This window comes from Mobula birostris, chromosome 30, assembly GCF_030028105.1.
Source record: "Mobula birostris isolate sMobBir1 chromosome 30, sMobBir1.hap1, whole genome shotgun sequence".
NCBI lineage: Eukaryota > Metazoa > Chordata > Chondrichthyes > Myliobatiformes > Myliobatidae > Mobula > Mobula birostris.
The window spans coordinates 35,291,723-35,318,900 of NC_092399.1; the positions used below are offsets into that span (position 1 = coordinate 35,291,723).

Genomic DNA, 27,178 nt, shown 5'->3' on the forward strand with positions numbered 1-27,178 from the left:
CACCAGGCTTCATTGTCAGCACCCCAGACCTGATACCCTCTGCCATCAGGGATATGAAAACAGCACCACTTCTGATCTCTCCCCATCACTCATCATCTCCGTTGCATGAATCATCACTGCTGGTTTGATTCCCCACACTCCCTCCTCTGTGGCCCTGCAGGAGAATATTACCAGGAGGGTTGAAGAGATTCATGGAGGAAGCTCACCCCTCCTTCTCCAGGGCAATTTGGGATGGGCAGTTGTTGCTGGCCCTGATGGCATCCACATCCCTCAGAATGAAAATATGTAAAAAGTGTATCATAACTGTATGTCACAGGGAACAGTTGTTGATGGGCTGGGTTAATTTCCGACACTCACTGTAAGGATGAGGTGAATTAGAATCTGTGTGACCTCTCCGCACTGGGCAAGACTCCATCGTGACTGCTTCCATTTACTTTGACAGGGGCGAAATGCAGGAGATCAACGTATCACTGAGGTGTGCCTGAAAATGATGCAAGGTCAGTACATTACTGAGCAGTGCCATGTACAAACACTGGGTCTCACTGAGGATTAGGTTGTATTGTCATTGAAGTAACCATCCTGACAACACTGAACATCAAACAGTCCACTGTACAAGATAGCATCTGGGAACAACCCAAGTCTAATAGTAAAGCAGAACCGTGCCACACTGATCTCGAGGGGCTGAGAACAGAAACAACTAGACACCAACACAAAATCTGCAGATGCTGGAAATCCAGAGGAACACACTCAAAATTTCTCAGTTTCTCTGAGGTGAGGAGTGACCAATCAGCAAGAGGCAGTGCATAAAGAAAACTACCTTTCAGAAAGGTCTGTGTTCAAGATTTAAACAGCAGAGCTTTGTGCATCTCTCTGAGTTGGACAGTCCATGTCAATGTTGTGTAAAAAGAGCTAGTTTTCGATGAGAATGGTGACCGAGATTTGAAAGGCAGAGCTTCGCGCCAGTTTCTCTGAGTTGAGGAGCGACTAATCAGCAAGATGGATTCGTTAGAAAGGGCCAGTAAAAATACTTCACGTGCAGCGGATCAACATTTCTCGGAGCAGCCATTGTTTTTGAGTGTGTCAGTGTTTAGAGTAGCTTTGGCTCATCAGGCTGAAGTGAGGTCAGGTTTGAGCAGATAAATTGTCCTGTAAGTTACTCTCTCTCTCTCTGTTCTTACTTGTTCATTCCTCATCTGTTCGGGCATAGTGGTTTAGTGAGGATGGCTCCAGGGGCAATGTTCTGTACTCTGTGTGGGATGTGGGAGGTCTGGGAGACCTCCAGTCTCCTAGATGAACACATTTCACCAGGTGCACCGAGCTGCAGCTACTGACAGAAAGTATTAAGGAGCTGGAGCTGCAGCTCGATGGCCGACTCATACGGGAGAATGAAGAAGTGATAGACAGGAGCTACAAGGAGGTAATCACGCCTAGTTTGCAGGACACAGGTAACTGGGTGTCTGTCAGAAAAAGTGGGGAAGAATGTGTCAGTGCAGAGTACACTTGTGGCTGTTCCCCTCAATAATAAGTATATAACTTGAGATAACTTCTGAGGGGAACAACCTGCTGGGGGGGAATCACAGTGACTGGGGTCTCCGGCAGTGAGTCTGGTGCTGTGGCTCAGAAGAGCAGAGAGGTGAAGAGATCTGCAGTGTTGATAGGAGATTCCTTCGTCAGTGGAACAAAGATGAGATTCTGTGGGCACAATAGAGACACCCGGATGGTATGTTGCCTCCCTGGTGGCAGGATCAGGGATGTCTCGGATCGGGTCCATGACATTCTCAAGGACAAATGAGAGCAGCCAGAAGTCTTAGTGCAGATTGGCATCAATGACACAGGTAGACAAGGTGAAGAAGTCCTGAATGGAGATTTTAGGGAGCTCGGTAGGAAGTCGAGAATCCAGCATAGTCATCTCTGGATTGCTGCCTGTACACATGCCAGTGAGGGTAAGAATAGGATGGATTGTCAGGTGAATACATGGCTGAGGAACTGGTACACAGGGCAGGGATTCAGATGTAGGGACCTTTGGGATCTTTTCTGGGGAAGGTGTGACCTGAGGGGTTCCAATATCCTTGTGGGCAGATTGGCTGGAGTTGTTTGGAGTCCTCAATACTCTTATGTGGGAGGGTTGTGGTCCATGTAGGTACCAATGATATGGGTAGGATGAGTGATGAGGTTCTGCATAGGGAGGTCAGGGAGTTGGTTGCTAAGTTAAAGGGCAGGACCTCCAGAATTTGATCTCAGGATTGCTACCTGTGCCATATGTTAGTGAGGCCAGAACTCGGAAGATTATACAGTTTAACATACAGCTAAGAAGTTGCTGTAGGAGTGAGGGCATAAGATTTTTGGATCGTTGGGCTCTCTTCCAGGGAAGGTAGGACCTGTACAGAAGGGAGGGCTTGCACCTGAACTGGAGGGAACTAATATCCCAGTGGAAAATTTTCTTAATGCTGTATGGTGGGGTTTAAACTAGAGATGCAGAGGGATGGGAACCAGAGAGCCAGAAGTTAGTGGACAGGTTGTGGAGGCAGATGTTGGTAAGATCTCAGACAAAGTCAGGAATCAAAAGGTCGAGCATGGTGTGACTATTGTCCTGAGCTGTGTATATTTCAATGCAAGAAGTATCGTAGGAAAGGCAGATGAACTTAGAGCATGGATCAACACCTGGAATTATGACGTTGTAGCCATGAGTGAGACTTGGTTGTAGGAGGGGTAGGACTGGCAGCTCGGTATTCCGGGATTCTGTTGTTTTAGACGTGACAGAGTGGGAGGGGTTAAAGGAGGAGGGGTGGTGTTACTAGTCAGGGGAAATGTCGCGACAGAGATTCATCAGGACAGACCGGAGAACACGACTAGTGAGGTGTTATGTGTGGAACTGAGAAATAAGAAAGGTATGACCTCGTTAATGGGGCCATGTTATAGACCACCCAACAGTCCTGGGGATTTAGAGGAAGAAATCTGTTAAGAGTTTGCAGACTGCTGCAAGAAACATAGCGTTTGTATCGTAGCTGATTTTACCTATCCACATGTTGACTGCGAATCCAATACTGTAAAAGGACTAGATGGGATACAGTGTGTCAAATGTGTTCAGGAAAATTTCCTTCATCAGTTTGTAGAATTTCCAACAAGAGTGTGTGTGATACTGGATCAACTGTTAGTGAATGAGACAGGGCAGGTGACAGAAGTTTGTGTCGGGGGACACTTTGCATCCAGTGACCACAATGCCATTAGTTTCAAAGTAAATATGCAGAAAGGTAGTTCTGGGCCACGGCTTGATATTCTAAATTGGAGAAAGGCCAATTTTGATGGTGCAAAGCTTGTATGTGCCTGTCAGAATAAAAGGTAAAGATAACAAGGGTAGGGACCCTTGGTTTTCGAGAGATATTAAGGAAAAAAGGGGGTGCATAGCAGGTACGGTATCGGCAGACTGGATCAAATGAGGTGCTTATGAAGTACAAGAAATGCAAGAAAACACTTCAGAAAGAAATCAGGAAGGCCAAAAGAAGGCACAGAGTTGCTCTAGATACAAGGTGAAGGGGACTCCGAGGGGATACTACAGATAAGTGAAGAGAAAAGGGATTGCAAGCGACAAAATTGGTCCCCTGGAAGACCAGAATGGTCATCCATGTGTGGAACCAAAACAGATGGAGGAGATCTGAAATGAATTCTTTGCATCTGTATTTCCTCAGGAGACTGATACAGAGACCATAGAAGTGAGGCAAAGTAGCATCAACTCATGGACCCTGTACAGATTACAGAGGAAGAGGTGCTTGCTACCCTGAGACAAGTCAGGGGGGATTAATCCCCACGGACCAACAAAGTGTTCACTTCGATTCTAAGGGAGGCAGGTGCGGAAATTCCTGTGGCCCTAACAGAGATATTTAAAATATCCTTTGTGACAGGAGAGGTACCGGTGGATTGGAGGATAGCCAATGTTGTTCTCATGTTTAAAAAAGGCTCTAAACATAAACCAGGGAATTATAGGCCGGTGAGTCTGGCATCAGTTGTGGGAAAGCTATTGGAAGGTATTCTAAGGGACCAGATATAGAAGTATTTGGGTAGACAAGGACTGATTAAGGATAATCAGCATGGCTTCATGTCTGCCCCTCACCAAGAAAACCTCCCCCTGCACACATTCCACATCATCCCTTATCTTCAACAATAACCCAAACATGCTGAAAGCAGAACAGACTGCTCTTGCAGAACTGCTAAATGAAATACCTACAGTAGAATAGTAAGGATGTCAACCAGGGCATTACACTTCCAATTTGTCTAAGTCCTTCTGCAATTGCATTGCTTCCTCAGCACTACTGACCCCTCCACTTACCTTCGTATCTTCTGCAAACTTTGCCACAAAGCTATCAATTTCATTATCCAAATCATTGACAAACAATGTGAAAATAGTGGTCCCAGCATTGACCCCTGTGGAACCCCACTAGTCATTGGCAGCCAACCAGAAAAGGCCCCCTTTATTCCCACTCGCTGCCTCCTGTCTGTCAGTCATTCCTCTATCCATGTCAGTATTTTTCTTGTAATGCCACAGGATTTTACCTTGTTAAGCAGCCTCATATGTGACACCTTATCAAATGCCTTCTGAAAACCCAAGAATATGACATCCACTCCCTCTCCTTGGTCCACCCTGCTTATTACTTCCTTTGAGAACTCTAACAGATTTGTCAGGCAAGATTTCCCTTCACAGGAACCATGCTGACTTTGACTTATTTTATCATTAGTCTCCAAGTACCCCGAAACCTGATAATGGACTCCAATACTTTCCCAACCACTGAGGTTAGGCTAACTGGCCTATACTATCCTTTCTTTTGCCTTTCTCCCTTTTGAAAGAGTGGAGTGACATTTGCAATTTTCAAGTCCTCTGGAACCATGCCTGAATCAAGTGATTCTTGAAAGATCATGACCAATACATCTGTTATCTCTTCAGCAACCTCTCTCAGGACTCTGGGATGTAGTCTATCTGGTCCAGGTGACTTAGCCACCTTCAGACCTTTGAGTTTCTCTAGCATTTTTTTCCTTTGTAATAGTAATAGCACTCACTCCTGCTTCCTGACACTCACACTGCTCGTGTCTTCCACAGTGAAGACTGTAACAAATTACTTATTAAGTTCATCTGCCATTTACTTATCCCTCATTACTACCTCACCAGCATCGTTTTCCAGTGGTCCAATGTCAACTCTCACCTCCTTTTACCCTTTATTAACTGAAAAACTTTTAGTGTCCTGCTTTATAGTATTGACTTGTTTGTCCTCATATTTCATCTTTTCCCTTATGGCATTTTTAGTTGCCTTTTGTTGGATTTTAAAAACTTCCCAATCATCCAACTTCCCACCCACTTTCGCTACATTATATGCCCTTTCCTTGGCTTTTATGTGCTCCTTGACTTCCCTTATCAGCCACAGTTGGCTACCCGTGGTATGTCTTCTCTAGGACATATCTATCCTGTGCCTTGTGAACTAGTCCCAGAAACCTCAGCTACCTCTACTTTGCCGTCATCCCTGCCAGTGTCCTCCTCCAATCCACTGGGCAAGCTCCTCTCTCATGCCTCTGTAATTCCCCTTATTCCATTGCAAAAGTGATGCATCTGACGTATTTCTCGCTCTCAACTTGCAGTTTGAATTCAATCATATTATGATCACTGCCTCCTAAGGGTTCCTTTACTTTAAACTCCCTAATAAAATCTGGATTATTACACAACACTCAATCTAGGATAGCCTTTCCCCGAGTAGGCTCAAGCACAAGCTGCCCTAAAAAGCCGTCCCACAGGCATTCAACAGATTCTATCTCTTGAGATCCAAAACCAACCTGCTTTTCCAAATCACCTTGCATATTGAAACTCTGCATTACAATTGTGACATTACCCTTATTACGTGCCCTTTCCACCTCCCTTTACGATCTCAACTCCACATCTTGGCTACTATTTGGAGGCCTTTATGTAACATAGAAACATAGAAACATAGAAAATAGGTGCAGGAGTAGGCCATTCGGTCCTTCGAGCCTGCACCGCCATTTATTATGATCATGGCTGATCATCCAACTCAGAACACCGCCCCAGCCTTCCCTCCATACCCCCTGACCCCCGTAGCCACAAGGGCCATATCTAACTCCCTCTTAAATATAGCCAATGAACTGGCCTCAACTGTTTCCTGTGGCAGAGAATTCCACAGATTCACCACTCTCTGTGTGAACAAGTTTTTCCTAATCTCAGTCCTAAAAGGCTTCCCCTCTATCCTCAAACTGTGACCCCTCGTTCTGGACTTCCCCAACATCGGGAACAATCTTCCTGCATCTAGCCTGTCCAATCCCTTTAGGATCTTATATGTTTCAATCAGATCTCCCCTCAATCTTCTAAATTCCAACGAGTACAAGCCCAGTTCATCCATTCTTTCTTCATATGAAAGTCCTGCCATCCCAGGAATCAATCTGGTGAACCTTCTCTGTACTCCCTCTATGGCAAGGATGTCTTTCCTCAGATTAGGGGACCAAAACTGCACACAATACTCCAGGTGCGGTCTCACTAAGGCCTTGCACAACTGCAGTAGTACCTCCCTGCTCCTGTACTCAAATCCTCTCGCTATAAATGCCAGCATACCATTCGCCTTTTTCACCACCTGCTGTACCTGCATGCCCACTTTCAATGACTGGTGTATAATGACACCCAGGTCACGTTGCACCTCCCCTTTTCCTAATCGGCCACCATTCAGATAATAATCTGTTTTCCTATTTTTGCCACCAAAGTGGATAACTTCACATTTATCCACATTAAATTGCATCTGCCATGAATTTGCCCACTCACCCAACCTATCCAAGTCACCCTGCATCCTCCTCACAGCTAACACTGCCACCCAGCTTCGTGTCATCCGCAAACTTGGAGATGCTGCATTTAATTCCCTCATCCAAGTCATTAATATATATTGTAAACAACTGGGGTCCCAGCACTGAGCCTTGCGGTACCCCACTAGTCACCACCTGCCATTCTGAAAAGGTCCCGTTTATTCCCACTCTTTGCTTCCTGTCTGCTAACCAACTCTCCACCCACACCAATACCTTACCCCCAATACCGTGTGCTTTAAGTTTGCACACTAATCTCCTGTGTGGGACCTTGTCAAAAGCCTTCTGAAAATCCAAATATACCACATCCACTGGTTCTCCCCTATCCAATCTACTAGTTACATCCTCAAAAAATTCTATGAGATTCGTCAGACATGATTTTCCTTTCACAAATCCATGCTGACTTTGTCCGATCATTTCACCGCTTTCTAAATGTGCTGTTATCACATCCTTGATAACTGACTCCAGCAATTTCCCCACCACCGACGTTAGGCTAACCGGTCTATAATTCCCCAGTTTCTCTCTCCCTCCTTTTTTAAAAAGTGGAGTTACATTAGCCACCCTCCAATCCTCAGGAACTAGTCCAGAATCTAACGAGTTTTGAAAAATTATCACTAATGCATCCACTATTTCTTGGGCTACTTCCTTAAGCACCCTGGGATGCAGACCATCTGGCCCTGGGGATTTATCTGCCTTCAATCCCTTCAATTTACCTAACACCACTTCCCTACTAACATGTATTTCGCTCAGTTCCTCCATCTCACTGGACCCTCTGTCCCCTACTATTTCTGGAAGATTATTTATGTCCTCCTTAGTGAAGACAGAACCAAAGTAATTATTCAATGGGTCTGCCATGTCCTTGCTCCCCATAATCAACTCACCTGTTTCTGCCTGCAGGGGACCTACATTTGTCTTTACCAGTCTTTTCCTTTTTACATATCTATAAAAGCTTTTGCAGTCCATTTTTATGTTGCCTGCCAGTTTTCTCTCATAATCTTTTTTCCCCTTCCTAATTAGGCCCTTTGTCCTCCTCTGCTGAACTCTGAATTTCTCCCAGTCCTCAGGTGAGCCACTTTCTCTGGCTAATTTGTATGCTGCTTCTTTGGAATTGATACTATCCCTAATTTCTCTTGTCAACCACGGGTGCACTACCTTCCTTGATTTATTCTTTTGCCAAACAGGGATGAACATTTGTTGCAGTTCATCCATGCAACCTTTAAATGCTTGCCATTGCATATCCACCGTCAATCTTTTAAGTGTCATTTGCCAGTCAATCTTAGCTAATTCACGTCTCATACCTTCAAAGTTACCCCTCTTTAAGTTCAGAACCTTTGCTTCTGAATTAACTATGTCACTCTCCATCTTAATGAAGAATTCCACCATATTATGGTCACTCTTACCCAAGGGGCCTCTCACGACAAGATTGCTAATTAACCCTTCCTCATTGCTCAAAACCCAGTCCAGAATAGCCTGCTCTCTAGTTGGTTCCTCGACATGTTGGTTCAAAAAACCATCCCGCATACATTCCAAGAAATCCTCTTCCTCAGCACCATTACCAATTTGGTTCACCCAATCTACATGTAGATTGAAGTCACCCATTATAACTGCTGTTCCTTTATTGCACACATTTCTAATTTCCTGTTTAATACCATCTCCGACCTCACTACTACTGTTAGGTGGCCTGTACACAACTCCCACCAGCGTCTTCTGCCCCTTAGTGTTACGCAGCTCTACCCATATCGATTCCACATGTGATTCCCATAATGTTTTTTTTCACCCATGCAACTTCTTAACTCCACCCACGATGATTCGACATTCTTTGACCCTATGTCACCTCTTTCTAAAGATGTGTTTCCATCTCTTACCAACAGAGCCACACCACCAGCTATTCTTTAATGCCTGTCCTTTCGATACAAAGTATATCCTTTGACATTAAGCTCCCAACTATGCCCTTTCAACCACAACTCAGTGATTCCCACAATGTCATACCGACCAATCTTTAAATGCGCCACCAGTTCATTGCTTATTTATTATTATTAATTATTTATTTTAATTCTTGCGGTTGCAGAGTTTGGTGGCTTTTCCATATTGGTTGGGATTCATTTTATTGTGTTTCTTGTATTCTTTATGAATGCCTGGGAGAAAATGACTCTCAGGGTTGTACATGGTGACATAGATGTACTTTGAATATAAATTCACTTTGAACTTTTGACCGTGGACACCTCCACGTTCAGGAACAGATATTACCCGACAACCATCAGGCTCCTGAACCAGTGTGGACAACTTTACTCACCTCAGCTCTGAACTGTTTCCACTCCCTATGGACTCTCTTTCAAGGACTCGACAATTTCTGTTCTCAGTATTATTTATCTATTGATTTATTTTTCACAGTTTATCATCTTTTGTACATTGGTTGCTTGTTAGTCTTTGTCTATAGTTTCTCATTTATTCTATTGTATTTGTTTCCTGTGAGACAATGAATCTTGAGGTAGTCTATGGAGATACGGACATACTTTGATAAAAAGTTCTTTGAACTTTGAATGAACTGCTGTGTGTGCTCAGTGTGGTGGGAGTTGTTTTATAAACCATAGAACTGATGGCACGAATGGGGCTTATCTACTGCAAGGAAGGGTACGGCTTTGCTTAACTTGAACTCCCTCAAAGTTCCTTCAGTAAGTTTTATTGCACAATGAGATGCTTATAGTTTATTATAGCTTGACTTTCTGTGAAAAAATATGTGGGATGCTTGCTTCCAACTCAGCTAACGTAACAAGGCTGCAGTGCAAAAGGTGATCTGGGACTTGCAGCCGATGCACTCTCCATGCTGCGGGAACAGTTCACACTGCATGCTGCAATCTCTACAGGTTCAGCTCACACAAAACCCTACTCTCCACATATCCCTCCATCAGTCTGCACACTTTGCAGCCTATGTGCTGCATTGTTAAAGTTCCAGTTCACTCAGCATTCAATAACTCTGCTGTCTATGTGGTCCCAGCTCACACTGTACACTGCACTCCCCACCATTCCTGATCACTCAGTAAGCTACACTTTCTGTTGTCTCAGCTCAGCCTTTGCACTGCACTAGTCTTAGGTCACTCTGAATTCCACACTCATCCAGTGAATGTGCACTCTGCACTGCTCGAACTGACTCTGCACTGTACGGTTTCAGCTCACTTCACTGACCGCAGAGCCAGCTCACTAGACACATTTCCAGCTCACACTGTACTCTATGCAGTAACTGATCGCTGTACTCCACAGTTTCTGATCACTCTGTACGGTTACAGCTCACTCTGCAGACTCTACACTACGCTCCCTGCTCACTCTCTGCACTGCTTGAAGTCCCAGCCCATTCTCTGTATTGCCACCTATCCAGTTCCAGCCCACTCGACTCACTCCAGTCTTCACTCCCAGCTCACTCTGACCCTCCACTCTGCACAGCCCCAGCTCACTCTCACCCGTCCCCATCCCCACCCTCAGGAGTTCCCAACCTGGGACTCCTTCCTTAATGGTATTGGTCCATGGCATGAAAAAACATTGGGAACCTCTGCTAACTTACACCAACTTGTTTAGTCTCCCAGTTCTGATGAAGGAACTGTGACCTGAGCATGAACTCCGCTGCCTGACTAGCCGACTAATTCTGGCATTTTGTTTTCACTGACAGTATTCTGAGAACTCAGTTCCAGTCTGGTGGGGAGAATTATTCAGTCAGGGGAAGAGAGGGAGCAAGCTGTTCATTGTTTTGTGGTCATGGTGATATGTAACACAAGGGTCTCCTGGATACCATTGGGCGAGGCTATACTATCCCAGTGGAGCTTGTCTGCTGATCCACAACAGCATTTCAGGCAGGTGGCTGGGAATGCTCACACAAACCTGTTCTCAAGTGTTGTTACAATCGTCACAGAGCTGAGGTAATGAAACAGTCACACCGAGCACACGTACTGTAGTCTGTTCCTTCAGGAGTGAAGGGCCCATCAGATGGTAATAAGGCCCCACAGTCACAGCCTCTTCCGCTGTTTTCCTAACAGTGTGTTCAAGGTCATGAGCAAAACCATGGGAATTTTTCATGAGGCCATCAGTGACAAGGAAAATCTGATGAAAATCAACGCCACTTACCCACACAGGGCTCCACACAAGCCATGTTCTGCCACCTGCTTTCTCATCAGCTAAAACACCCTTTACAATTCAGCTGCTAAATCCACCAAGGTGCCAGACTCAGAAACAGGCCCTTCAGCCCATTGTCTGCCCCATCACGCACTCATTTACTCCAATCCTACATCAGTCCCATTGTTTACTCTCCCCAAATTCTCAGCTGTTTAAGGTCACTAACATTGAGTTCTGGGTGTATGGTTTTAAGGTCAAAGGGGTTGGTGCAGAATCCCACGGGAATGTACTTTCTGATTGAGTTGGTGACAAGGAGAGGGTGAGTGAGTGACTGTGGGTCCACTCCATGCGCCCTCCACTTCTTTCTGAGCCGACCCACATGTGGACAAATGGGTGAGCACCCTGACCAGTGGTGACACGTTTGTCCTTTTACCTGTTTCATCAGGAAGGAGTCGTGGTTGCAATGGGCCAGAGATAACCCTCCCCTTTCCACAAGCTGGGCCATACTCTGTAACCCTCTCCTTTCCACAAGCTGGGCCATACTTTGTAACCCTCTCCTTTCCACAAGCTGGGCCATACTCTGTAACCCTCCCCTTTCCACAAGCTGGGCCATACTCTGCAACCCTCTCCTTTCCACAAGCTGGGCCATACTCTGTAACCCTCTCCTTTCCACAAGCTGGGCCATACTCCATGAACCAGGGTCTCCTCTCCAAACAGCAGAAACACCTGCTGCTTGCCCTCGGTATGGTACGAGTTGTTTCATCAACTGTGTAATTGATGCCAGGAATGGGATTTTTCCACGAAAGGGAAATTCATAAACTCTGTTCCTGACATCAATCACGTATTGTGTAACTTATACTCCTTCAAAATTTCTTGAATATCTTTCATTTACTTGTAAAATGAAAGGTGTATAGCTGAAAATCAATGCCTTATTTGAGTATCTGTTGCCGATTCCCCAGCCTTCAGTGCCCACTCTCTGGGATGCCAGCTCCCAATTAACATTGTGAGGCTGAGATAAACAGGTGGATGAGCAGAGACCTTCCTGGCATTCCTGTCCTGTGATGGAGGCTATCTGCCACCATTTGGGAGAAGGTCCAAAGCTTCCCATCACAGCTGGTGACTACCTGATGGAACCCACAGGTGGGGACATATCCCAGTCCACGCACCTTCTCCCATATCCCAGTCCACACACCTTCTCCCGTGTCCCAGTCCGCACACCTTCTCCCGTGTCCCAGTCCACACACCTTCTCCCGTATCCCAGTCCGCACACCTTCTCCCGTGTCCCGGTCCACACACCTTCTCCCATATCCCGGTCCACACACCTTCTCCCGTGTCCCAGCCCACCAGGGGAGAGCTGCAGCAGCCAAGTCTTCTAAAGTGCAAAAGTTCAAAGTAAATTTATTGTCAAAGTACAAATATGTCACCATATACAACCATGAGATTCATTTTCTTGTCGTCATACTCAATAAATCCGTATTAGAATCAATGAAAGAGCACACCAACTAGATGGTCAACCAGTGTACAAAAGACAACAACTGTGTATATACAAAAAGAAAGAAAGAATAATAATAAATTAGCAAGAAATATTGAGAACATGAGATGAAGAGTCTTTGAAAGTGAGTCCATTGTTTGTGGGAACATTTCAGTGAAGGGGTGAATGAACCTGGTAGCGTGAGTCCTGAGGCTCCTGTACTTGGGAATCCTTGTGCAGAACAACCTAAAGGTTAAGTTGCAGGTAGAGTCAGTGGTGAGGAAGGCAAATGCAATGTTAGCAGTCTCTTCAAACAGTCTAGAATATAAGAGCAAGGATGTGATGCTGAAGCTTCATAAGGTGCTGGTGAGACTTCACCTTGAGTATTGTGAAGAGTTTTAGGCTTCATGTAAGAAAAAAAGTGCTGGCATTGGAGAGAGTCCAGAGTTGGTTCACAAGGATGAATTCCGAGAATGAAAGTGTTATATAAGGAACGTTTGACGGCTCTGGGTCTGTACTCACTGGAATTTAGAAGGGTGAGGGGGGGTCTCATTCAAACCTTTTGAATGTTGAAAGGCCTAGACAGAGTTGATGTGGAAAGAATGTTTTCCATGGTGGGGGAGTCTAGGACAAGAGGACATAGCCCCAGCATAGAGGAGCATCGTTTAAAGCAGGGATGCAGAGAAACTTCTTTAGCCAGAGGGGATGAGTTGTGGAATTTATAACCACAGGCAGCTGTGGAGGCCAGGTAATTGGGTGTATTTAAGGCAGAGCTTGTTAGGTTCTTGATTGGACATGGCATCAAAGGTTACAGGGAGTAGGTCTGAGGAGGGGAAATAAGGATCAGCCATGATTGAATGTTGGAGCAGACTCACCGAGCCAAATGGCCGAACTCTGCTCCTATGTCTGATGGTCTTGTCGTCTATTAAGCCTTGCAAAAGAGTATTCCAGAGACTGGTCTTAAAAACAGTCTTTAACTGTTCTCACCGTGAAATTCTGGCCTTGATGATGTTTCTGCAGGAGATCAGCGGGATATATTGGTGCAGATAACCATGAGGAGAAGGTGAGCTGATCAGCTTGGAGACCTGTTATGGCATGATCAGCCAGGTTGAGATCAGTATGAACATAGTTCCATTGGCTCTTCTGAGTTTCTGGATCCTATTAGAAACATGTCACCCTCTCCCTGGGGCTCGTATGCAAACTTGGCTCATTTATCGCTTTGTACATTGGAAACTATTATAAACATGTAACCCTCTCACTGGGACTCATATGCAAACTTGGCTCGTGAGCTAACTCTGCTAACAGCCACGTGACTCAGTGGTGAGAAGAACACCTTTCACAAACAATATACATCTAGGGTCGGTATGATTTGGGGTTCAACCAAACAGGTAAGTTGGGATGCTCTGATTAAGGAACATTGATTGTTGTGAATGCTGTGTAAATACTGTTCCATGTAAAGTTATCACTCATCAGAAAATTAACAGATCATACACCGGCATAAAATTATAAAGAAATATACTGAACAAATTTACAGTGATGGGAAATATAATAAAAGGGCCCTTTACTGTTAAAGCAGCCCAATGTGCACATAAACATTGGAGCTCATTTCTGGAGTTGACGAGGATATCACTTCCCTCACACACTGAACCCACACTCTGTGTGAACGACACCAGCAACAGTCTGAACCTCCCTCGAAGACCATCTCAAATGAACTGGCTCTCTCAGGAGTATTGGCACTTCTTCCTTGGAGCCATTCATCTCACAAAGCACTTCTTACAATGAGTCTCTCCCAGAACAGTATTCTGTGGCACCTTCCCTTGTGCCCCACTCCGTAGCTCCCACCCAAAGACCCCAAACCAGACGACTGTCCTTCAGAAATCTGACCCTGCCCAGCTCTCCCGAATTTCCACTGGGCAGAAAGTTACAACACGTACCAAGACAATCCTGATTGGCTGACACAACATTCCTCGGTTAACCAACATGGTAACTTACCTTTAGCTGAAGCCAAAACACTATTATTAACAGGATACACAGCTTTTGCAGAAAACTGCTAAAATAAAAATACTTAACAGCATAGCAGCAGAAATCTTAACCAGGGCATTACAGATATAAACATAGAGTCTCCTTGTCTCATTAATGATTTACCTTGCTATCGGTAAACAATCTGATGTCATCTTCTGTGTCCAGCTCTTCGGTTATCACCTCTGCCATCTGAACTGTTGAACAGCAGCACTATGTTCAAGCCTCGGTATGGGGAGATCTGGAGTGGGAGCAAACTTTGTCTTGACCAGGATGAATCCATTTTCACTATACACAGAGGTGTCTGTGACCCTCAGGTATGCAACAGCAGCAATAGTTTTAGCTGAAGCATCACAGAAGATGCAGACCTTTTCCTTTTGGACTGTAGCTGGTGAAATTGTTGTGTAGGTTCTTGGAATTTTCAAGCCTTTAAGATCCAGAAGGGAAGAACATCACTGCTGCCACTGCTAATGCCTCTCACTGGGGAGTGGAACGTCCCACCCATAAGTATCCTAGGTCAGCTGTTAACAGGAAGCACCTTGGATGCTCACGAGCAGCAAACCCAAGAGGGGCATTAGGCTGTCAGTAGTCGATAGCATGCTATGATGTGTAAAGGGTCTTTCAGTATCAGCGTCCTGGAAAGTAAGGGTGACAGTAACAAGGTTCCTTCCAAGGCCAGACTGTGCTGCGTAGGAGGGAGATCCTGTCCAAGATCAAGATTCTGTAGACCTTTGGCCAGATCTTCCGATCAGAAACATTGCATGACATCACCACTGTTGGAAGTGATCTTATGCAGTCTGAGATTAGACTGCACAAACATCTTGTGTTGCTTTCAGCACGCTGACTGCTTCTGTACTAGAAAATGATTTAAGGCCATCATCAGCATAGAAATGTCTCTCTATGTACCTCCGTGCTTCAGTCCCAAATTCCTTCCCTCCCTCGATAGCTGTCCTCTTGAGGCCACAGCTGATGAGGGACAGTTACCAAATACATGAACTCTCGTGAAGTTGTTCAGAATTTCATTGTTCATTTGGTGGTGTTGAAACCACAAGTATCTGAGGTAGTCTCGATGAAACTCCCTCACTAGGAAGCTGTGGAACATTTGTTCAGTGTCTGCCAACACTACAATGGACTCAGTTGTGAAGCGCATGAGGATTCGAGCAGACTGTTAGTGAAGTCTGGACCCTGCAAGGACACATTATTCAGTGATATGCCTTTGAACTGCGTGCTTCAATCAAGGGTAATTCATATTTGTGCAGGCTTCTGAGGGTGGTGAACGCTCAAGTTTGGCAAATCCCAGTTTTCTTTGTTGGGATCTGGTGCAGGAGGTAACTCAGCATGAATTTTCCTGAAGAACCTTTCCATGAACTCCACATAATGATTTTTCAATTCTGGTTCCCTTTTCAATGAGGGACATAAGTCAATTGAAAGCCTGCTTATGTTGTTTGGTATGGGTTGTCGTGGAGAGTGAAAAGGAAACGGGGCTACTCACTGTTTGACTTGTTTTTGCTAAAATTTTTGTTCATCATTTGAAGGAAGACCTCACCTTCGATGGAAGGTGCCCACTTATCTTCCAAGTGACAAGGACCAGCTTGCCTAAATCTGGTTGAGCAGAGAATTAGTTTATTTGCCTACGATCTTCTCTTTCATTGAGGTTCCTCTCTCACAGGGTCAAAATGACTTGAGCATCCATTCTCCAGGACAGTCGTAAATGTGCTGACAGTAGGCTGATGAGCACTATCGAGGCAGACTTCACCCACCACCACCCAACCCAGGTCAAGTCATGGGGCACAAGTTGCATTGTGCCGACCATTGCACTGTTCATGTACCTTGTGTGCATGAATGGTGTCTCTGCCAAGCAACAGGGGAATCTCAGCAGAAGAGTGCAGTTGGGGGATCTTGTCCACTATGCCTTAAGGTGTGAATGACCACGTACAACTTCAGAAGTTGGGATTTCATCTCTGTTGTTGGGAATATGGTCGCACTCAGTGAGGGTTGGCAAGTGTAAGCAGACCTCACCTCCTAATGGCTCCATGACAAATCCACTGGCTCTTCTACCGGCAACTTCTGACGTTCCAGATCATGTATTTAGAGTGTATGGGGGAACAGATCTTCCATGACACATTGCTTTCATCATCCAGATGTTTTTATCTTTTGCTCAAGATGTCCTCAGACCATAAGTCCATAAGACATAGGAGCAGAATTAGACCATTCAGCCCATCGAGTCCACTCTGCCATTTCATCATGGCTGTTCCTGGATCCCATTCAACCCCATACACCTGCACTCTCACCATATCCCTTGAATTTATCAACCTGCTTTGAATATACCCACAGACTTGGCCTCCACTGCAGTCTGTGGCAGAGCATTCCACTGATTCACCACTCCTCGGCTAAAAGATTCTTCTTTACCTCTGTTCTAAAAGGTCACCCCTCAGTTTTGAGGCTGTGCCCTCTAATTCTGGATAGCCCTACCAGAGGGAACATCCTCTCCACATTGAACTTATCCAGTCCTTTCAACATTTGGTAAGTTTCAATGAGATCACCCTGCATTCTTCTAAATTACAGTGAATACAGGCCCAAAGCTGCCAAATGCTGCTCATATGTTAACCCCTTAATTCCCAGAATAATCCTGATGGATACTTCCTCCAATGACAATGCACCCTCTCTGACATAAGGGACCCAGAACTGCTGACAATACTCCAAGTACGGTCTGACTAGGCACAAAATGCTGGTGGAACGCAGCAGGCCAGGCAGCATCTATAGGAAGAGGTACAGTCGACGTATCGGGCTGAGACCCTTCATCCCAAAACGTTGACTGTACTTCTTCCTATAGATGCTGCCTGGCCTGCTGCGTTCCATCGGCATTTTGTATGTGTTTCTTGAATTTCCAGCATCTGCAGATTTTCTCGTGTTTACAGTCCGACTAGATATATTTTAGAGCAATATTTGCCTTGGGAGCCTTTCCCGCATAATTCTGTGCATGAGGAAGTAGCTAAATCTGATGGATTCTCAGCTGACTCCTGGCCGTGCTCTGCAGTGGGTGTGCTGGAACCAGTGGCAACCCAAGGTGGGGCCCTGAATGAAGTGCTGATATGTGCTGGTCACTGTTGCACACATTGCAGTGTGTGGGAGCTTTACACTCTCCTGCTTGGTGTGCTGTTGAAGCACAACATTTGAAACATTGAGTGCTCCTTTAGAAAGCGACTTTGGTCTGCGAGTGGTGTTTCTCTGAATCGTCTGCATTTCCTGAATGGTAAAGGTTTCTTACAGACAGGGCATTTCTATTGAGGCTCACGACAGAGTTTTCTTCTGCAGTTTTGTTGACGTAATAAGGCTTCTGGTTTTCCATGCCTTTGCTGGAGACCTCTCTTTGAATGACCTGTTACCGGAAGTGGAAAGAATAAAACTAGAGTCACCTTGCATTTCTGCGTGGCGGCAGGTGAGTTGCACAAATAATGAAAATGGCTGATAGGGGACATGATGCTTCATTTCATACTTGAACCCTTCGGTTATCCACTTTCCTGCATATTCACTTGTTTCTCCACTATACCATTTATTCCTCTTGCTGTGTCCATGAAACTCAGTCCTCGTCAGTAACCCTTGTTTTTTGCAGCTTGCAGTTCCAACAACAGATCTGCAAGCTCCTGGAGCTTCTGCGGTTCATTGTGTGAGAGCCTTGGAAAATGATTGAGTCTACTGAAGAGAGATTCTTTGATTGCCTCTGAGAGTGATAGCATTTGTCCAGCTTCTGCCACAATACTTGTAAACCCTGAGCTGGATTATTAATGTGAACTGACCAAACCCTTCTTGTATGTTGCAGTGATTCCCTGCTCAGTCTGTCCATGTCTATGCAGATGGGATTGGCATTAGTAACAACTCTTCACTGAGGTCTTTGCTGTGGAGGGACTGCAGAAGGGGGTGTCGTGGGTCTTTGCTGCTGTAAACCTTGACTGTCAATACCTGGACACTGTGTGAGGCATTTCGGTTGAGCTGGAGCACTGACCTTTTCACAGCCAAAATGTATCTGGACATATTCTTCAGTAAGATGTTTGGCTGCTGTGATGGCAAAGCATGACTGGGGTTAGTCTGGTGTTGGGGTGGAGGGAAATCCTGTCTTTGGGGGAGGATGAAATTTATCACCTCCCTCATTCTCAGGTGCTGACTGTACAAAGTGCTGATGTAAACACTGAGGCCAGTGACAGTTCTCTGAGTATTGAACGGCAGCAGAGTTTGCTCCGCCCCTCAGTTCCTTCCTACAATTGACTGACCGAGCTCAGCAGAATATAAATTGCAGCCGTTTGTGCCCAGGGTACTGGATGCACCTGAGGTGAGGCTGGCCTATTGGAGACAAATCACAGTGAGTACCAGAGGGACTATCTGGGTGTTGCTGACACACACAAATGGGAGTTAATTGGGGATGCTTTGTTTTAACAGGCTGGAGACAGGATGAATTACTTCATTCCCATTGTGTTCATGGTCTGCATTTACCTGCCGGGATCTGACAGTGAAGGTATGTACTTGTTCTGATTCAAAATATTCCTGTGTGCAAACACCATTCAAGGTGCATCTTAGCACAGTGGTACTGAGGATCACGAGACATAGGGGCAGAATTAAACCATTCAGCACATCCACTCTGCTCTGCCAGTCCATCATGGCTGATTTATTATCCCTCTGAACCCCATTCTCCAGACTTCTCCCCATTTGGGGCAGCAGATCTCAGATTCCATTCCCAGTCTGCACTGAGGCATCTGACCTCATCTTGTGTCCTGAGATTCCAGGTTCTCCCCCAGCTGGTTAGTTACTACAGGAATGGGACACACACATTTCAAACCCATGCTGGGTGTGAACCAGGGTTCTGCATGAACTCATTAGCTGTAGGAAATGAAAAATGATAACTACAGTGAATAATCAACTCCCAGAGGTGGTTGTTCTTCATTACACTGAAATTATTGGGATCTTTTTAAAGTTATTTCCAGTAGTGAAGAATGTCTGGTTTTAGCTGATTGGGGAGGTGACAGTAGGAAGAGGTGACGGGTCAAGTAAACTGGAACAAGATGTATTATATTTTGATCAAATGCTGAAACAGTCACTTAATTGTCTTCAAACCTTCTGGTCAGAACCTGTTTCTTCAGGTTGATGAATGGATTGTACATAGAACAGTACAGTGTAGTAATCAGCTCCTCATCAGATCTACGGCTGGTCTAAACCGATCACATCTGCCTGTGTAGGATGTGTTTGCCTCAACTCCCTGCCTGTTGATGTGTGGCTCTGAATGCCTCTCAGCTTTGCTATTGTTTGTGCTTCCACTAACTCCCCTCACAGTGCATTCCTGGTATCTTATGGTCTGTGTAAGAAGAAATTCCATCTCACCAATCTTTAAACTGTCACCATGGTGGAGTGTTATTCCCGCTACAGTCAAGCCTCATGGAACTGGACAGAATTCATTGGTCTGATCTGGAAACTGACCACGTGACAGGAACGGAGTGGGGACAATGAGCAGGTGTTGCTCTTCGATGGGAGTAACGAGTGGTTTTGTACAAGGATTATGTTGGTCTGTAACTATCCACTGCACTTGTTGACATCTGATCTGATCAGAGGGAAGGACAAATGAGCCAGTTTGCCATTGGACGAGCACTGGATGCAATGAGGAGACAGGTTGGGCTCTGGGTGGAAACCTCAATGTCCATCACACAAAGTGACACGGAGTGTCTACACTTCTTGCTGCCTCAGTAAAGCAGGCAGTAAAAGTAAAGACCTCTCCCACCCCAGACATTCTCTCTTCTCCCCTCTCCCATCAGGCAGAAGATATAAAAGCCCAGGAGCATGTACCACCAGGCTCAAGGACAGCTTCTATCCCGCTGTGATAAGACTATCAAACAGTTCCCTACTATAATAAAACAGACTTCTGACTTTACAATGTCCGTCATCGTGACCCTTGTATGCCTTATTGTTACCTGTACTGCACTCTCTCTGTAACTGTTATACTTCATTCTGCATTGTGTTATTGTTTGACCTTGTTCTACCTCAATATACTGAACTGATGAATTGTTACGTAGGGACAGTATGAAACACAGTGACCCTCAGTACATGTGACAATAATAAGCTAATTTATCAGTTTACAAGTGACTCTGCCACCCGGAAGGAGAAGGGAAGTGAATACATGTGAGCACCCTCAGCTCCAAGACCCCACAGTCCCCTTTGGGCTTCCTTCACCAGCACTGGGTCAGAGTCATTCCCAGTGGAAGGGGTTCCTGCCGGCCACTCTCTCCTGGTTTACCCGCCTGTCAAAGTGGTGCACGGAGAGTTGCTGCTGTAGCAGGCAAAGAGCTACTTGGTGCCACAGTTGTGAACCGAGTGTGTGGTGGGGCAAAAGGAGAGTGAGCTGGTATGACAAGCCCCTTCACCAGAAGTGCTACCCCTCCCTGGACACCTCATACACCCCTCTGAGGTCCTTACATCCATGCAATTAGAGATCACCCCTGTTGTGTTCCCTTCAATATCGCGTTCAGTTCTAAACTCAGCTCCCTATTGCACCATCAGATGGAATCTCTCCCACTGCTACTTCTGACGATGCCTTCCCCACCCCAGGCTATCAAAGGATAATAGGGGAGAACATTCCCAACACTTCAAAACTTCCATGGTATACATGGCATTATCTTCACCCATTCAGTCTCTGTGTAATTGTCGGACGTTTGGGTATGACTGCCAGGAGTTACTGTGTGGACAAAAGCCACCAACTGGGTTATTTAATTCAACAGACAGTTATGACAGTCCTTTGATCCTGTCCACTGAATGGTTTGGGGTGGTCTCTACTTGAGTGACCTCTCTCAGCCTCCCGATAACACATGCAAAATACTGAAGGAACTCAACAGGCCAGGCAGCATCTATAGAAAAGGTACTGTTTTAGATCGAGGCCCCTGACATCCTTAAAAGCCCTCTCCTCACCCAGTCCCACATTACTTCCTCCAGACGGGGATTCCCCCCTTTGATTAAAACCTGTAAGAGAGCCACTGGGTCTAATAACCCCGGTATGAAATTACAGTTGTAATTAAATAGCCCCATTATCTTCCGCAGTATTTCTACAACACCTGGCTGTCATCCCTAAGTGACCTCCTTCATCCCCTGAGGCGATCAGTAGATCATCTAAGGTTTTACTGTGTCAGGTGCCAGACTGACTTCCCCAAAGTGTGTGCCGTGGCTTTATGGAATCTGTGGGGAGTCTCATCCATGTGTACTGTTGTGACTGTGACCTGAGTCACTGGAAAACACTGAAACTGGTGGTCTGAAGGTCTGTGTTCATCACAACAAGCAGGCACTCTTCTGCAGATCCCCTCTGGTATCTGTCAGGCTCAATGTACATCACCTTTTATACCCTTAAGATCAAAGGTAACAGCTCATGATTCAATACCATTTCAGTAGTTACAATGACATTGTTTACTTCAATATTTTGGATTGATAATGACTCATTTGAATTGTGTATTACTGTGGGAGACTCCCCCGAATGTTCAAATATCATTACTGGGATGAATTAATTCACACAGATGGTGTAAAAACTTCTGAGGATAGAGATCCCAGACACCCAAAATGAATGTTGTCAAGGGCTGTCTCTGAGTACACAGCGATGCCAGATATTGATTGATCAGCTATACCTGTGACCGTGTTTGATGTGCTAAGTGACACCATCAGTCTGGTCTACCATCTTGAACTCAGTCACAATGGTACAAAATAATGTAATAATATTAATTAAAAATCATAATGTTGCCTGGTTTGACGCAGGCAGATGAACACAATCCCACTGTTTTACGTTTTCCTGATGCAAATGACAATGTCTCACGGTCACTTCACTTTGCAAACCATATTTCTCAGCATCCAGCCCCCTGCTGTGGCCAGAAACCTGTGCTTTGTAGACAAGCAACACACATCAAAGTTGCTGGTGAACGCAGCAGGCAAGGCAGCATCTCTAGGAAGAGGTACAGTCGACGTTTCAGGCCGAGACCCTTCGTCAGGACTAACTGAAGGAAGAGTTAGTAAGAGATTTGAAAGTGGGAGGGTGAGGGGGAGATCCAAAATGATAGGAGAAAGCAGGAGGGGGAGGGATGGAGCCAAGAGCTGGACAGGTGATTGGCAAAGGGGATATGAGAGGATCATGGGACGGGAGGTCCGGGGAGAAAGACAAGGGGGAGGGGGGAACCCAGAGGATGGACAAGGGATATAGTCAGAGGGACAGAGGGAGAAAAAGGAGAGAGAGAGAAAGAATGTGTGTGTATAAAAATAAATAACGGATGGGGTACGAGGGGGAGGTGGGGCATTAGCGGAAGTTAGAGAAGTCAATGTTCATGCCATCAGGTTGGAGGCTACCCAGACGGAATATAAGGTGTTGTTCCTCCAACCTGAGTGTGGCTTCATCTTTACAGTAGAGGAGGCCGTGGATAGACATGTCAGAATGGGATGGATGTGGAATTAAAATGTGTGGCCACTGGGAGATCCTACTTTCCCTGGTGGACAGAGCGTAGGTGTTCAGCAAAGCCCCTTGTCTTTCTTCCCGGACCTCCTGTCCCATGATCCTCTCATATCCCCTTTGCCAATCACCTGTCCAGCTCTTGGCTCCATCCCTTCCCCTCCCGTCTTCTCCTATCATTTTGGATCTCCCCCTCCCCCTCCCACTTTAAAATCTCTTACTAGCTCTTCCTTCAGTTAGTCCTGACGAAGGGTCTCGGCCTGAAACGTCGACTGTACCTCTTCCTAGAGATGCTGCCTGGCCTGCTGCGTTCACCAGCAACTTTGATGTGTGTTGCTTGAATTTCCAGCATCTGCAGAATTCCTGGTGTTTGCTTTGTAGACAATGCTGTTTGCAAAGCTGTCCTTTTAACTCCAGGCTGATTACTGCTTGCAATTGACATTAAGAACTGGACTGGTTCTATGTGGAATTAACATCTGCAATGTTCACATAAATATCCAGAATAATTCCTGACATATAAAGCAAATTGGGACTTGGGCGCTAATGGGACAGACCCCTAAAAAAACAGTGATGTCCAGGACTGTGAGCATTTTATGTCCCAGGGACAACTGTTCAGGATTGTGATGGAGAACTTGCCTTGTGCCCTAATGACTGGGACCCCTAGCTAGGGAGTGCTGGAAAAGACAGAGGGGTAAAGGAGATGATGCCCTCTCAGGCCATGGCTGGAGACAGGGATATAATAAGGAAAGATGGTCTAACAGGAGGGGAACATTTCGTGTGAATCATAACCAAGATCGGCACAACAATGTGGGCTGAATGGCCTTTCCGGAGGTGTACTATGTTCTATGAAAGTGAGGACAGCTCAGACCCAATGCTCTGCTTCTCTCGGGGGTGAAGGGTTTATGGATTGTAGTGATCAGTGTAAATGGCTGGCTGGGGTTGGTAACATTCTGGGCTGGCCGTTGTCTGACCTCAAGCCGCTTGTTGATTGGTACTGAGGGGATGATGTTGTTGAACTCATTCGCAATGGTGCAAAATAGCTCAAGGAGTGTTGGCCGACTTGATGAAGACCAATTCACATCCCTCCATTGTCTTCTGTTTGGTTGATGCAGGCAAGAACGTCTCATGGTCACTCCACTTTGCAAACTATATCCCTTGTGTAACCACCCCCTACTATGGGACGCAGCGTGTGCCCTATTGACAGTACTGTTCATAAAAGCTGTCCTTTTGACTTCAAATCAATTACTGCTTGCAATTTATATGAAGAACTGAAAACTGGCTGTTGCTTAAACTCGATTGGTTGCACCTGTAGTATATTCACATAATTCCGTACCTTTGTGATTCCCTAAAGGGGAGTCCAGCACATTGTCTATCATACACAAAATTCCAGAGAAACTGAACAGGTCAGGCAGCATCAACAGAGGGAAATGAACATTTCTGGCCAGGACCCTTCTTCAGGTCAAAATGCTGCCTGACCTGCTGAGTTCCACCAACAGTTTCTGTGTGTTGCTCAAGATTTCCAGCATCTGTAGAATTACTTGTGTCTACTCTGGCCACAAACTCCAGTCAAGTACACGGCACAAACTCGTCCTGCTCTGAGCAAAGGGATTTGTTCTTTCTGAATACTGGTCACCAGTTACTGCAGTGTCCCACCTCACAAACACAGACCATTGGTGACACTTCAAACTGTGACTTAACCACATCTAACTCTTCATGTTTTACAGGTCTGGAAGGGAAATCGCTGATATTTGGAAAAGAAACAAGCAACAGCTATGTCAGACTTTTCCCATTGCCTTTCACTGAATTGACTGCCTTTACTGTCTGCCTCAGGGCAGCCTCTGAATTGTCCCGCGATTACAGTTTGTTCTCCTATGCAACGTCAAGGCATGACAATGAACTGTTGATTTGGTACAGTGCTAATGGACACATCGCCCTGTATTTATACAGCAATATCGCAGAGTTTTCCCTTCCAAAAATGGATGCCTTGCTGAGACACATCTGTGTAACCTGGGAATCTAAAGAGGGTTTGGTTACCATCTGGGTAAATGGGAAACGCTCTTTACAGAAGATTGGTAGAAAGGGTTGGGTTGTGAAAGGTTCTGGTCAGTTTATTCTTGGTCAGGAGCAGGACAGTGTTGGAGGAGGTTTTGACAAACGTCAGTCCTTTGTCGGGGAGATAACTGATGTTCACATGTGGGATTGTGTACTCGAAGCCAGACAGATTGAGACAGCAAATGAGGGGTGTTTCAGTACCGGAGGGACCATCATCAACTGGGGACCAACTTTCTATAAATCAGGAGGGATGGTGACAATCAAGGACAATAATGACTGCATATTTTAGAGTCTTGGCGACAAAAAGGATACAACTGATCACAGGAAGCACTTTCTCCCCAAGCCGGTCTTACTGAATTTGTCTTTTCATTGTGATCTTTTCTCTCTAAATCAGATGATCAGTAGATATAGTGAAGTTGATTCTGGGATAAAGGGCTGTTCATGTCTGGGTAAGGGACCACTCAGTGAGTCCTTCCAGTTGCTCATCAGCCCTCACTGACTGGGGAATGGCCTCAGACGTCAGTGCTCTCTCCCCCTCTCACACACACACACATTGTTACACCAAGCTTTGGAAAGCTCGCAGACTGTACTGTGCCTCAGGTGACTGGGATTGAACTGTAACGCTGCTGTTTTTCAGCTTAGTAAATTAGCATCAAAACAAAAATGATCTTGTGTGTGCTAATTACTGTGTGTGTGGCTGTGTCTGGTCTTCAGTGAAAGCTCAACTCACTCTCACTTCCCATCATTAAATCAACACAAAAGACCATTAGACATAGCAGCAGAATTAGTCTATTCAGCCCATCAGACCTGCTCCACCATTCCATTATGGCTGATTTATTATCCCTCTCAAACCCCACTGTCCTGTCATCTCCCCATAAGCTCTGATACCCTTACTAATCAAGAACCTATCAACCCAAGCTTTAATAATATCCAATGACTTGGCCTCCACAGCCGTGTGTAGCAACGAATTCCACAGATTCACCCCACTCTGAACAAATTCCTCCTCATCTCTGTTCTAAAGGGATGTCCTTCAATTCTGAGGATATGCCCTCTGGTCCTAGACTCCCCTTCTACAGGAAACATCCTCTCCACATCCACTTTATCGTAGCCTTTCAATATTTAATACATTTCAATCAGATTCCCCCTCATTCTAAACTCCAGTCAGTACAGACCCAGAGCATCGAACACTCATTGTACATTAACCCTTTCATTACCGGGATCATTCTCATGAACCTCCTCTGGACCCTCTCCAATGCCAGCACATCCTTTCTTAGATAAGAGGCCAAAACTGTTCACCATATTCCAAGTGTGGTCTGACCAATGCCTTATAAAGCTTCAGCATTAAATCCTGTGATGGTGTTGGGTTCACTGTCCACAAAGCCCTAAACTCAAAATAAGATTTCACGTCCTATCCAATATAGGTATCTACAGGTATTCTCACTATCAGAGGCTATACTGTACCAACCTATTCTCCAAGGACTAGCTTACTTCCCTGTCTATTCTCTGCGGTGAGGTCCAGCTGTCAATACTCACTGCTGAGTGATGGCTCCCCCCTCCCATCTCTCAGCAGCAGCTCCCCTCTGTGGGTTAGCAGCCCTTCTGTAACACTATTGTTTGCAAAGCTGTGCTTTTAACTTCAGACTGATTACTGCTTCCAGTTTAAATTGGGAATTGAAGACTAGTTCTTGTTTACAACAAAAAGCTGACCAAAGAATATTTCTTGGAAGTTCACCTTTGTCACCAACACTCTGACCCTTTGGAGAGCTCATGCCACTGTGTTGGACAGCTGAGGTCAGCAATAAGCCTGCTGGCTCCTGGAAAATGAATATCCATCACGATTATCCATGCTTTTTTATTCTAGTCCTCTCGAAATTAACACTAACTTGTACTTGTCTTCCTTATTACCAGCTCAACCTGCAAGTAAACTTTTTGGGAATCCTACACAAGGGCTCCCAAGTGCCTTTACACCTCTGATGTCCGGATTTTCTCTCCATTTAGAAAATAGTCTATCCCTTCATTCCTTCTACCAAAATGCCTGACCATCCACTTCCTTACACTGTATTCCATCTGCCACTTCTTTGCCCATTCTCCTCATCTATCCAAGGGCCTCTGTAGACACTCTGCTTCCTCAACACTACCTGCCCCTCCACCGATATTTGTTTCATCCAAATCTTGGACACAAATCTATGCATTCCATCATCCAAATCATTGACATATAATGTGAAAATGTTCTGGTA

The 27,178-nt window shown here is 45.4% G+C and overlaps 1 protein-coding gene across 5 annotated transcripts; it reads left to right on the forward strand.

The window, feature by feature from the left end:
* Positions 1-451: 451 nt before the first annotated feature.
* LOC140190451 (mucosal pentraxin-like) lies at positions 452-25,590 on the forward strand. Of its 5 annotated transcripts, none has more exons than XM_072247059.1 (3): positions 452-497; positions 18,866-18,941; positions 24,614-25,590. In XM_072247059.1, the coding sequence occupies exons 2-3, from the start codon at positions 18,878-18,880 to the stop codon at positions 25,228-25,230; spliced, it is 681 nt and encodes a 226-aa protein (XP_072103160.1). In that variant the 5' UTR covers positions 452-497; positions 18,866-18,877; the 3' UTR covers positions 25,231-25,590. The 5 variants fall into 5 exon arrangements, with proteins under 5 accessions (XP_072103160.1, XP_072103162.1, XP_072103158.1 ...); XM_072247061.1 differs by lacking the exon at positions 452-497 and adding an exon at positions 14,730-14,748; XM_072247057.1 differs by lacking the exon at positions 452-497 and adding an exon at positions 17,590-17,870.
* Positions 25,591-27,178: the final 1,588 nt, after the last annotated feature.

Bases quoted from the DNA above. Each gene is read 5' to 3' on its own strand.
- LOC140190451 (XM_072247057.1), top strand. From the start codon at position 17,682: ATGGTAAAGGTTTCTTACAGACAGGGCATTTCTATTGAGGCTCACGAC. The intron at 17,871-18,865 runs GTGAGTTGCACA...TTGTTTTAACAG, and splicing joins GCATTTCTGCGTGGCGGCAG to GCTGGAGACAGGATGAATTA. The intron at 18,942-24,613 runs GTATGTACTTGT...CATGTTTTACAG, and splicing joins GCCGGGATCTGACAGTGAAG to GTCTGGAAGGGAAATCGCTG.